The sequence below is a fragment of the Nothobranchius furzeri genome, chromosome 6 (genome assembly GCF_043380555.1).
Source record: "Nothobranchius furzeri strain GRZ-AD chromosome 6, NfurGRZ-RIMD1, whole genome shotgun sequence".
Lineage (NCBI taxonomy): Eukaryota > Metazoa > Chordata > Actinopteri > Cyprinodontiformes > Nothobranchiidae > Nothobranchius > Nothobranchius furzeri.
In genome coordinates, this window is record NC_091746.1 from 54777904 (window position 1) to 54791358 (window position 13455).

The window sequence follows — 13455 nt, forward strand, 5'->3', positions numbered from 1 at the left end:
GGTAATTACATAGTAAGTTAAAGTGTATTATTGTTTCTGAGTTATTTAACAGTTATTACCATGTAACTCAGGTTCAATTCTAATTTCATTTTTATTCATCATTCCCAGTAAATACTGCTTTACACAATAATTACACTTTATTACAATTATACACTTTAATTACACAATAATATACTTTAACTTACTATGTAATTACAATGTAAGTACTTAGTAATTAGTGGACTGTAAAAGGAAGCGTTACCAATTAAACTTCTGATTCATTACCATCTTACACAGCATTGTTTTGCAAACAACATATTTTGTATATTGTGAAAATGACCATGAAAGTAAATAAATTGTGATTTGTGTCAGGTATCACATGCCCCATTTACACTTCACTTCCTTCCTTCAGGGCCTGTTCCTTATGACAATCTGCTCTCAACCAAAGAGAATAGGAATGGATGGGAGATGGAAATGAGCAATGCCGTAGTTACACCTCAGCTTAAGGTTGTTAATGAAGGCACAATCAAAATTCTGGAAAACTGTCCCACGTATTCATGAGACACCCTTGCACATTTCACTTTTCCTGCAGCACTTGGACAGACGGCTAAAGGAAGTGAACACCTTTATCCAGACCGACACTCGCATCTCCGCCAATCCAGTCATGAAGCTGGTGTTTGGTGATCCTCGTCTCTTTTTGGCCTCAATTCCCCAAAACTCTCTGATCCATTGTTCTGCTGTGTGGAGCTGCAGGGAAAAAGTGTCCCTGCTAAGCCTCACCCACATTATGGAGCAGAGCGATGGCAAAGACACTGTGCCGGTGTTGTGGAGATTTCTGCACAGGGTAAGAAAGTGACAAACATGCAAGATGAAAGTAGGTCAGATGTCATGTACCAAACTGAATTATTGACATAAAATAAAATAAATTCTAATTCTCAAGGCATGGTTGGCCTACCAACCAATAGAACCTTGGAACATTTCAACATTTTTCCAACTTTTTTACCAACTCAAAGCATTGACCCCTCTCCCTTTTTGATAGGAAGCCGAGGTCCGACTGGTGAAACACCTTCCTGACATCCTAACTCTCCAGAAGAATCTGGTGAAAAAGTTTCAGAACATCACAGAGCTAACCTTCGACACCATTGCTGAATTTCTTCACAGTCAAAAAGCAGGTATAAACACTTTCACCGCTCATGGCCTCACATTTTCAGCTGTGTGACTTTCTGACAGAAAACAAAAAGTTCTTCTGGCAACTTAATTTTTGGCCAGTTTACCAGGAAACTAGTTTCAGCCAGAATGGGGGCAACAATTTGATGATTCTCTTTTTTTTCTTTCGCTTAAGTTTCTATCAAAACCTGGTATGAGAAACGCATCCGAATCTTCCTGACTTCCTGGAATCAGCTCAGGGTTTCCCTGGAAACCAATGGTAAACACGAATACCTGCTCTGTTGCATGAAACCATTATTTTTATGATCTAACGTGAAATAAAACATTGTTTAGGTGAAATTAAGATCCCAGCTGAGTTCTGCAAGAAGAATCTGGACTTCAGCAGTGATTTTAAGGTCCTGTTGCCACAGCGACGAGGTGCAGGCCTGTGCTCAACAGCTCTTGTCAGCTACCTGATTTCTCTGCACAATGACCTGATTTACTGTGTGGATAAGTACACAGGAGAGGATACCAGGTGGGGGCGCTCATGCCACATTTTTTCCATGTTTTTTCTTTAAAGAGACAGTGTGTAGTTTTTACCATGAATTTCTAGAAATATCCATCGAAACGTTAAAAATGAATAAAATGATGTTCGGTTGTTGAAAAATATTGGTGGCTTTGTTCCATATGCCCATAAAAATCGGGTCTAAAGTACACAGAGCGCGGGTCTATAGTCTTTAGGGGACGCCATATTAGGTGCCATGTTTCCTTATGGCCGGCTCGGGGTCCTGCGCCTGTTGATGACGTCATACTAGATGATTAGCTGGGTGTATGAGTAATGGAAGTTTTTTTTACTACGTTCAAAAATATTTAAGCAGTAAGAAACATGAATATAATAACAAGAATGCTAAACTTTTAACCAAAATGTATGTGAAATAACAGAGTCGAAAAAGAGATGCAGTATATTTTGGCCGAGCGGTATTGCCGTAGTATGATGATGTCATCATTAGGCGTGGGAGTTTCCCCCAGCGCTTTATAAGTCTGGCGGGGCACCAGGCCATGCTTGATCCCCCACCAGGCCAAGCGTCCACCCCCCACCCCCGCAGTCACGGAAGACGCATGGTAGCGAAACGAGCTGCGTGCCCCTCATCCGCTCTCACAGACGGTAGTGGAATGATCCATACGCCCTTACGGATGTCGGACGGTAGCGGAATGATGCGTGCGTACCCCCCCCCCCCCCCCCCCCACACACACACACGGTCCACCAGGCCTAGCAATTTTTCTAGGGGAAACCCTAGCATTGCATTCTCTCAGTGGAATTAAATGAGAAACCATCAGAGTCTAAGAAGTCCCGTCGAGGTTGCGTGCTTTCTGCTCCACAGGTAACATTTACCGTGATGTTTTTAACTAGCGACAGTTACGGCAATATGGTGTAAAACTATGCTGAAAGGTATGTACTGCCCCCTAGTGTCAGTAAGCTACACACTGCCACTTTAGGAGGAAAGTGTTGACCCCCTTCTGCAAATCTGTATCAACTGATTATTTTCTAATTCCATAGCTACAAAGTGAGCCCTGCAGACCTCACTGATCTGCACGTGATCCGTTATGAGCTGGAGCGAGACGTGATGCCCCTGGTTTTGTCCAACACCCAGTACAGCATTGAGAGGGGCCAGCAGACTCTTCATGAGTATGATTTTCACAAGATCCAGCAGCAAATCATCTCTCACCTCCTGCTGGGCAAACCTCTTATCACCCTCAACGTGAGCATACCTTACCATTTTATTTGCTGAGCGCTTTTAACACAGCATTACAGCCGACCAAAGCGCTGCACGTTAAAAACAAACAAGCTAAATAATCAGATAGTACAATTAAAAAGAATAGAGTAAAACCAAACAGGCAATTAGAATAATGAAAAACACTAATATCAAATGAAGCAATCGAGATGGAAAGAAGGAAAACTTGTATAGACTTAATACTAAAACTAGGTTTAAGAGTTAAATGCCAAGGAGAAATGGTGCGTTTTCAGACGAGATTTGAAAGCAGCCTTTGAAGGTGCTTGCCTAACCTGGAGGGGCAGAGGGTTCCAGAGTTTTGCTGCACACTTAGAGAAGGTCCTTTCACTGCGAGTCTTTAAACGACGAACAGTGAGGAGGAGCTAATTTGCAGACCTGAGGGCATGAGGAGGAGGGTAATGGTGGAGCAACACACTCAGATAGAAAGCAGCTTGACCATTTAAAGACATCAAAACTAAAAGAACAATTTTAAATTTTATCCTATGAGCACATAAAAAGCACATCTTTAACCATTAAATGAACTTGTTAAAACATGTTTTGTTCTCCTCACATATGTCCCACAGGGCATTCCAACACTGGTTAACAGACATGACCGCAACTATGAGATCATCCTTAAAGATGTTCAGGCAAAAGTCAAGCAAGAGCCCCTCCAGACTCTCATCCTGTCCTCTGTGGCTGGAGAGCTGCTCGCCTTCAGCGAGGTGTGTGAGGCGCTGTCCACGCTGGAAGTGGCACTTGGCTTCCTCGCCATGACCGGAGGGGAGCCCAGCATGCAGCTGTCCAGCTACCTGGAGGGTGTGCTGCAGATGGGAAACCAGATGGCTCAGCATATCACCAAGGTCAGTGTATTTGAGACACTAGCTGTAGCTCTGCTTGTCTTCTTCCTCAAAACAATCAGCCTGGTTACATTTTAGAGACACAAACTGCAGCTTTTGTTATTTTTCTTTGAAGCTATAATGCTTATTCAGTCACACAGGGGGTTTTTATGTGCTTTACTGATATATTTGTTTTCCTCTTTACCTGTAGGCCTTTAGCATGTGTTGTCTGAAGCACTGTGTTGCTCTGTGGCAGCTGCTGGTCTCACTCAAATCAGAAAACATGCTGCGACTCAAGAGGGTAAAAGTCACCACTTTGTAAAACCTTTATGTTCTCTTGTTATTTTGCTAATTCTGTTTTCTGGGTCAAGTAGGATCCATTTGTGGGCGTTTCAGAGAAGTACATGCAGGCCCTGGGTGAGGAGGAGCAGCGGCTGCTGACTGGGTTCTTCTCCAAGAGCAGCGCCGACACCTTCCTGTTGGAGATGCATGAGTTCCTGGTGCTGGTCCTTAAAAATCCTCATGCTCCAGATACCTACAAACCTGGCTGGAGGTAAAGAGAAATATCTTTTCAAATCATGCATGCATCGTTTTAATGTAAGCTCCCGGACCACATCTAGCTAACTACAAAGCATCTGTTAACATTTAGCGCTATATGTCTCAAATGTCAGACTTTTGTTTACAATCTTTTTATAATTCATCTAAAATTATTTAAATCCCATTTGGGGTAGGCCATTTCACATCATTCACATTACCATTAATTATTTTTTGCCCCCCCAAAAAGAAATCTAATTTCTTGACGTAATTGCATCCACTGCACAAAGGATAACGTTCACATGGGTGTAATGCAGCGCAGAGTTATTAAAGTTATGAAGGCAAGCATGACTGGAAACTCACAGTATTAACTCAGCACAGTGAGTAGGGAACAGGGTTGGGCGATCTGTATAACTTTTCCCACCGCCAATACCGTCAGTCCAATAAATGATGATGGACGATTGACTGACGCATGATCATGGTCTACAGACTGATTTGCGAACACAGAACAAGCCCAAACACAGATATGTTTTTAATACAAGCACATCGCATATGTTTGCTGTTAGATAAATTAACAATTTTCTTTTTAATTTTGTATTTGTAGATTGGTAGAGGGACGTATAAACGGCTCGTATTAAACACAGTTAAAGTGTTAAAAGGAAGCCTCCACTATTGTGGTAGCCTATTTTATTTAAGCAAAATGTTTTCTTCTGAACAAAGGCTACTGGGTTTCTCTTTTATGAGTTTGAGGAGGAAATGGAATGAATCGCTGCTGCGTTTGGACGCACTGTGAGGAGGGGGCATTTGCTCGTAGCCAGAAGTCACATGATCCATTTATCCCCGTCGCTTTCATTTTTAAAATAATAATCAGTTAATGCCATTACATTTCCACTACTTTTTAATTAATATTTAGTAAAAAACAAGCTGATCAGAGTGCCCCAATAACGCAAACAATGAACAGTCAATGATGAACAATAGTCTGCTTCTAGACCTGCAGAAAGAGAAAAACAAACAAACAAACAAACAAAAAGGGGACACACAACAACACAACTAGAGCAAGCTATCACTGCGTCAACCTGATGAGGAAATATAAAATCAACATTGTTTTACTGAACAATCACAAGATAATAAATCACAGTGCATTTAGTGCCAACCACAGCCTTAAGACGTGTTGAACGTGCCCAAGTCCATACTTAAGAGAGCACGTGTGTGCGTACACGCGCTTGTATATATAGGAGCGTCCAATAGAGCGTGAGGGGCCACAGATCTGTCCCCCAAAGATGTGTTCGAGATGGAGGGAGCTCCAAGTCCCAGAGATGGAAGGGTTTCCACTTTCCACTCGACACAGGCGCACTCTGAACTCTTCATCAATGCGCCGCTTGTGCACACTGTCAGCAGCGAGAGGCAGAGAAAGTGTGTGATAATGCTCAGATGCACTGATGGAGATCTTTTCATGTTTGTTACCTCTGTGATGTTCTCTGTGCGTAACGTATTAAATATCTGTCATTAACAAACTTACTCACGAGCGAATAAACAAACAAATAGCATCTAACGGCTCAGCCCATCGTCGATGGTCGAATAATTCCTCCCGTCGTCCAACCCTAGTAGGGAAAGATAGGTTTCTGAGATATTTTGGCAGGCGCACAGTATGTGTGACAGTTTATTGAACTTTTCAGTTTAGCCAAAAATAATAAGATAATCGAGTTCAAGCTGAAGCTGTTCTCTAAAACATATTCATTTGTATTCTGAGCATGTGGGTCGCTTTGGGGCCGTGAAACGACCAGTCTGGAGTATTTGATGTCGCAGTTCAGTTAAATTTGAACAGCCACACAAAAAAAAATTCCGATTTACTCTGAAACATTGGAATTGAGCATCAAACCTTGCAGTGTGAACTCAGCCTTTAATCTGTTTGATCTGATTTTGTCTTTTAAAGCTTGAAAGACACGCTGGTGTCATACATTGAGAGAAAAGACTTGGACGTGCCCCCAGAAGTGGAGGAGCTCTTCCCGGAGAAGATCTTCTTGTCACATTATGTTGAAGCCTGGAAGTTCATTGTCGCCGTTAAGCAGGAACGTGGTCAGAGGCTGTGAAAACGGAATCAAATTCTGCCTTTTGATTTTGTTAAACCTTTGTTTACATTTACATCCTGAAATCACAGTATCGATAAGTAATGTTTGCACATCTTAACGAGTAAAAATGTGCCTTTGTAGCACTAATTAGTGACAATCTTGGTGAAAATGTGTCTGTGTGTGCATGTTAGAGATATAAGAACTGTAAATGTTGTTTATGTCCCTTTTTAAAGTCGTCTTGGCTGCACTTTCCTTTGTTATTGACAATGTTAAAGGTTCTCAGGAATAAAGTGGGCTGAATCTTTGGGACAGAAACTTGAAAGTTATCAAACTTTAAAGAGTTCCTATTACACATCTTGCTATAGTTATTTTTTCATTGTCATGCCTGTTTATTGAACATTTCCATATTTGTTGTGCTACATTCCAAGTTTTCATTGATTCCATTAAATTTGATAATTTACATAAATCTTTTTGTCCAAAATGAAACGTTTCTCTCCTCATTTCGGCTCAGTGCTTTTGGCCCAAATTAGTTTCATTATAAGTCAGAATCATCAAAATCATAATAAATATCATATTCCATACAGTAAATGATGCATTACTGCTTTGGCTACTTCCACATCTGGGCCAGCCTGCTCCAGGCTGGGTGGCATCTGTCCAGGACCCGCCCCGGTAGCTTTTCTTCACGCACACTTCTCAGGAACGCAGAAATCTACAAGCATGCGGGAAAAAGATGCACGGAGAAATCCGTAGTGTCTGCTGAACAAAGGGGACTGTGGGCGGTGTGGCTTTTGTTTACACTGATATAGGGCTTGGGATCACACGTGATTACGCGTTGCATTCTGGGACATCAGACATGTTGATGGCCTCACAAGTGGAAACAAACACTAAATCACGTTGAAGCAGCAGATTGGGGAGAAAGTGTAAACATGTTAAAATCGTTAAGTATATAGATTATACAGGTGTATGTTACATAGGGAAGCCAGACCGGTATGACCGCATCATAACTATTAGAAAGAAATGAAACCTTATCAAATTATCCTACGTAGCTTACTTGTGATTATATTTCTTATGTTACTGAGAAGTTTGGTCTACATTTCACTTAACCAAACCAACGCAGTATGCATCGTTTCTACATCCTACAATTACAACCTGAAACAATTCATGCAGCTTTATTTTGTGCTACTTGTAATTTATATAAGTTAGACCAAACAACTGGAGCGTAATCCAAATGAGACTAAAGATTGAACTGGGTTACCATCGAGAAATTAATTTACAACGTTTAATTGTACCCATACTTCTAATTTGTTTGAAAATGTATCCTAGTGTGATGCTTTGTATCCACGTTTAACTCACACATTTGTCTTCAAAGCTCTAGCACCAATAACGTTGGCAAGCATTAAAAATAACAAATATTTGCAAAGTTGAAACAGTTGTATTTTACACAAGTCCACACTAGAATACACAACTCCAAATGCCACACACACACACACACACACACACACACTGCTTTTTATACAGACCAGCAAAGTTAGAATCAATCATGACGTCGGCAAAGGAAAATGTTTCCTACAATACTCCTACACGTGTGGTAATGTTTTGTCAAATATGTGGCCAGCTTAGACAGAAATAACACTGGAGTTCACTCTTAAAGTTACTCTTGATTTATAAAATAATATACACCTTTGCGTTTACACTTCACTTTTTATTTTGAACTTTTCCCTGTTTCTTGCGTCCTGATTTCCACCGGTTATTCCTGAATTTCTTCTGAAAACCTCCACCCTGTACCTGAAAAAAGTCAGGAATTAAAGCACAAGATAAAATTCCTCGCCCACAACTACAACATTCAATCATATAGTTGAATTCAGACATTTCACAAACCTTTTTGCGTTTCTGCTGCACCACCTGTGTCTCCACTTCCATTTCCTCATCTTCATCTGTCTGAAAGTCCTCCTCGTCCTCTACCCCCTTTAAACTTTCAGCCACTTGATTTTTTAAAGTGAACATAGAAGCTGTGGGCACATGAATAAACTGTTAAAACACATTTAAACTGACACAGGTGAGAATAAACTAATCTAGAACCTGAAGGACCCAATAAAGTTCCACTGACATGGATAGAGGTCGCTCATGCTGTCTTCGGAGTCGCTGTGTTCCTCCTCACTGGATGAGGGCTCCCACATGTTCGATCGTTTTGATTCCTTCCCCTGATGGAATTCTTCTCTCGGTTCTTTGGGTCTTTTCTGTTTCAGTCTGGCTGGAACATAATCAATCCCCTTTTGCACACACTCCTCATCTGAAGCAGTGAACACACAGCCATGTTAATATTAAAACACGAGTGCGTAAATTTTCAAATAATCTATACAAAACTATTCATTTCTAAGCTGATTTGTGTTCTTTCTTTTGGTAGATCCCAAGAATATCCGGTTTATTATTTAGGAGATTTAAAGCAAAACTGTTGAATAATGTGCAAACGCATGTCATCCTCCCCCATATTTTTGTGCGCTTTTGTCGGAGCTGAGCAAGTGACGAGTTCTGCAGAAATGCTCATTTACCAACTGATCAATTATCAGCAGAGCACATGAAGTACGCTAGCTGTAGAGCTCAGGTGTTACTTTCATTGTGCTTTACCGGCTTTTTGAAGCATGGAATCTTGCCTGACCATATGTTATCTGTTCTCTTAGTCCCTATAGTCAAAGAGAAAACTGGAAAAATCTCCTGTATTGATAACTACAGGCCTATTGCTATGGCAAGTGTGTTGTCCAAAGTGCTTGAGCATATTTTGCTGGAAAGACTGCAAAATTTTATAACTACGACAGAGAATCAGTTTGGTTTTAAAGGTAAACTTAGTACTGACTTGTGTATCTATGCTTTAAAAGAAACTGTAAGCAAATACATGAGGCATAATACTTCTGTTTTTATGTGCTTTTTAGATGCCTCTAAGGCCTTTGACAGAGTCAATCATCAGAAATTATTCATCAAGCTACAAAACAGAGGGGTCCCTTCATACCTAGTTAGGATTTTGCACTTCTGGTACTCTCATCAACTGATGCAGGTAAAGTGGGGGACAGAAGCGTCTGAACCTTTCTCCGTATCGAATGGAGTCAGACGAGGCGGGATTCTGTCTCCTGTCCTTTTTAACCTGTACCTTGACGAGCTGTCTGTTACTCTGAATGATAGTAAGACTGGATGCTTGGTGGGTAACCGCCTTATAAATCATTTAATATATGCAGATGACCTAGTCCTCATGTCTCCCTATAGCGCAGGCCTGCAGCAGCTGCTCAGGGCATGTGCTAAGTATGGTGAGCCATTTGACATCCTGTTTAACCCTAAAAAAAGTGTGGTTATGATTGCTGCTACTAAAGGGGACCTGAAGCTTAATTTTCCATCTTTTAACTTAACAAATCAGGTCCTCGAAGTGGTAAGCAAAGTAAAATATTTGGAGCACATTTTAAGAAGTGACCTCTGTGATGACGAGGATATTAAGAGGCAATGCGGTAAGTTGTACATGCAGGCTAACACTCTGGCACGTAACTTTGGCATGTGCTCAGATCCTGTTAGTGTCCCTCTTTCGTTCCTTTTGTACTCCTCTCTATACAGCCCACTTGTGGTGCAACTATAGTAAGGTAGTAATGAAGAAGCTTCAAGTGGCTTATCAGGATGCTTTTAGAATCCTCATGAAGCTCCCTAGATGGACCTCTGCAAGTCATATGTTTGTTGTGAGTAACATCCCTACTTTTCATGCGCCTCTGAGGATCTTCACGTACAAATTCATCTGCCGACTGAATTTGTCAGCTAACGCTGTTGTTAGAGCACTGTCTTCTTTAACTTACAGTGACACGAGGTACTCCTCAGTCCTTTTTTAAACATTGGAACAACTGCCTATATGGTTTTTAATGAGAATGTGTTTTTTACTTCTTTTTTTTTATTCTTGTTATGGACATATCCCTTGTCTGAAATAAAGTTTGAATGAATGAATGATGCATCAAATTTCTCACATTTCCTTCGTCAATGGTGGGTGTCTCCTAAAGGTTTTCGTGACTTGGGTGCAACGTCGTGTAACATCGCTCAATATGTGCAACCAAATAAATAAAACACAGATGCATGTAGGTGGGTGATGCACTGACATTGAGAAAGTGCTTTCTTGAAGCGTTTCCCGCTGACGTGTCGTATGACGTGATCCGGCTGCCGGTTGAGATGTCTGAGAGTGAGTTTGCAGAACAGCTGATTGCTACAAAACAAAACAAAATTATTAGAGAAGCGTAATAACTGGTGGTGGTGGGGTTTAAACACCAGGGTAGAAGTCTCCTTACGGTTGCTTTGTGCTTGGAACAATGTGTGGCTCATACTGGCTGTAGTTAAACTCTGCTGCTGAACTCAGTTTCTTGTATTTCTTCCCCTGGATGAACTTCTGCAACTCTGCTAAGCTGCAAGGAAACTCGTGGCCATTCAGGTTGCATTTGAGCTGCAATCATACGTAACTTTGTTTTAGTAGGAACAGCAAACTGACGGAAAAGATGAAGTAGTTTAACTTGTTGAGGCAATAAATTTAAATCGTGGTCAGCTATTTACATTTCATCTCATAACAGAACCTGACTAAAGAAGCTAGCATACAGCTACGTATGGCAACAACATGACAATTTTGTGAACTAGTAAGAGTTATTTACCAACCTTTTTGCCGTCCGTAAGCTGAAAAAACGGGTGGTTGCTGATAAAACTTCTGATATCTGCGGGTAACTCTTCCATATCTTAAAAATCACTCCAGGTCCTGACAGGAAGAGGCTCGACATGTGGTTGGAGGACGCAATTTACTGATGCACGTTGACGCAGACGCGTTACGTCAGCACGTTAGCCTTGTTATGAATGAGACTGTTCTGGCTGCAGGGACGAAATTTTGATTTCAGAAGTGGGGGGGACACAGCAGGCTTGTGCGGATTTGGGGTGGGGGGTGTTATGTAAAGACCCCTTGACACGTCACGTGCCCATCTCAATAATTTTTCCATCCTCTCTCTCTCTCTCTCTCTCTCTCTCTCTCTCTCTCTCTCTCTCTCTCTCTCTCTCTCTATATATATATATATATATATATATATATATATATATATATATGAATATATATATATATAAAAAATAAATGGAAAAAATAAGATAAATCTAATGAAAAGTGTACATCTTTGACATTGGGGCAACGGTGGCACAGGAGTTAAGTGCTCGCCTCGCAATCGGAAGGTCGCAGTTTCGAGACCCGCTCAGTCTGTCGCTGTCGTTGTGTCCTTGGGCAAGACACTTAACCCACATTGCCTGCTGGTGGTGGTCGGAGGGACCGGTGGCGCCAGTGCTCGGCAGCCTCGCCTCTGTCAGTGCGCCCCAGGGCAGCTGTGGCTACATCGTAGCTCATCCCCACCAGTGTGTGAATGTGTGTGTGAATGGGTGAATGACTGATTGTGTTGTAAAGTGCCTTGGGGGGTTCCAGGACTCTAGAAGGCGCTATATCAAATACAGGCCATTTAAGCTTAAAAAAATCTGTTGACGATGATACTGTTCATTTTTCAGAGCTTTTTAATGTGAAAATATACATTGCAATAGATAAGTTTACAATAAAGTTAAATGAGAAAAGTTTTGAAGTTACACTTCTACTACTACTAGTAATAATAATTATGATGATAATAGTAATAATAATAAAAAATAATTATTATAATAATACGAATAAATTGTGTCTGAGGAGTCAGTTATGTGGAGGAGATGAGTTTGTAAAAGTTAGTTTTGAGTATGTGTGTGAAGGAGGAGGTGAGTCTGAGCTTAATGCAGCGGTGTCACATGTCAAACTTACGTTTTGACTTTGAAAGAAGTCTCTTATATCCACTTTTCGTTTTCTTGACATGCTGCCTCCTGGCTGTGCCTAACTACCAAAGACTCACAAATGAACACTTATTCAAATGTTATGTAATGGAAGCTGAGCTGAGCTCTGATATTACACAGCGTCTAGTTGACGATGTGACTCAGTACCGGTGTTCCCTAGCGGCTCCAAACTAGCAAAACAACGTGAGCACGTTCTGACTGTTTACAACTTGAGTGACAGCAGCAACAGCCAATAATACGTTAGCAAGTATCAGCAGAGCCAATAGATAGCTTTTGGGCGGGTCTAATAGTAAACCGGTTTCCGTTTCGGTCCTAGTGCTCAACCAAATCCATTTAATGGAGCGTAACATTGTTTTTGGACGTAAAAAAGTGCAGGGGACCAAAACTGCCTTTTGAAAAAGTGGGGGAGACATGTCCCCCCCCCCCCCCCCCCAAAAAAAATTACGTCCCAGTCTGGCTGGATCGATCAAGGGCGTTTATATGCTGTTCGATTGTTGTGTTTGTTTGTACATAAATGAAAAGAAAAAATAATTTTTTTTTTATTTTCATTTAGCAAACACAGCATCGTGCATCAGTAAATTGCGTCCTTCAACGTAGCTGGAGATTTACACATCTGAGATGATTACAATCACTGTCACGTAACTAAACAAATACCCCCATTCACCCTCTGAAACAGATAAACAAATAGAAACAAGATGGAAAAAATATTGGTTGTTAATATCGGCCCAGTTTTATTTATCAGAACAATACCATATTTTAAAATATGACTAACATTGGCTGATACTGATGCCGATATATTGTGCGGCCCTAATAAAACACGTGTCGCATTTTTTTTTTACTTCTTCTATTGTGAAATCTGCATCACATGTAGTCTGAAAGGTCACTATTCTCTACTCTCTTCTCCTCTTTTTTTCTCCATATTCCAATATTTTGGAGAAGAGGAATAAAGTACTGTTTTGGAACTGTAGTCATTTGCCAACTGTTCATTTCAATACCTTTAATAAACTGTGAAGGAAAATATTTTCTCACATTGCCACTCAAGATTTGTTTTCAGCAACCACCAATGCAGCTGTTTCCCCCCACTAAAATACTTGAAAGAGAAATTTCCAGTATGTTAAGGTTATTTCTTAACCACTGTAGGATACACCTAACACAGCTGGAAAATGTAATTTGTAACGAAGAGTAAATAAATAATGGGTAGGGAAATAAATCCAGACAGAGGAAGTCAGGTGCTTCGGTCAGCTGACTCTCGCTCTGAGTCTGAGTAAG

The 13455-nt window shown here is 40.9% G+C and overlaps 2 protein-coding genes across 2 annotated transcripts in view; one reads left to right on the plus strand and one right to left on the minus strand.

The window, feature by feature from the left end:
- Positions 1-6817, plus strand: part of rnf213a (ring finger protein 213a) — a 44377-nt gene extending 37560 nt beyond the window's left edge. Inside the window, exons 57-66 of the mRNA XM_015942530.3 lie at positions 392-486; positions 572-823; positions 1019-1151; positions 1322-1405; positions 1480-1660; positions 2684-2885; positions 3482-3757; positions 3945-4034; positions 4108-4286; positions 6201-6817. Of these exons, the coding sequence (XP_015798016.3) occupies positions 392-486; positions 572-823; positions 1019-1151; positions 1322-1405; positions 1480-1660; positions 2684-2885; positions 3482-3757; positions 3945-4034; positions 4108-4286; positions 6201-6357 (1649 nt within the window). The 3' untranslated portion in view covers positions 6358-6817. The remainder of the gene's footprint in view (positions 1-391; positions 487-571; positions 824-1018; positions 1152-1321; positions 1406-1479; positions 1661-2683; positions 2886-3481; positions 3758-3944; positions 4035-4107; positions 4287-6200) is intronic.
- A 1200-nt stretch (positions 6818-8017) lies between these two features.
- On the minus strand, positions 8018-11161 carry surf2 (surfeit 2). Its single transcript, XM_015942540.3, has 6 exons — positions 11002-11161; positions 10644-10795; positions 10458-10561; positions 8444-8626; positions 8215-8345; positions 8018-8121 (listed from the first exon to the last, which is right to left on the minus strand). Exons 1-6 carry the CDS (start codon positions 11074-11076, stop codon positions 8032-8034), a joined length of 735 nt encoding a protein of 244 aa, XP_015798026.1. The 5' UTR covers positions 11077-11161; the 3' UTR covers positions 8018-8031.
- Between the last annotated feature and the right edge of the window lie 2294 nt (positions 11162-13455).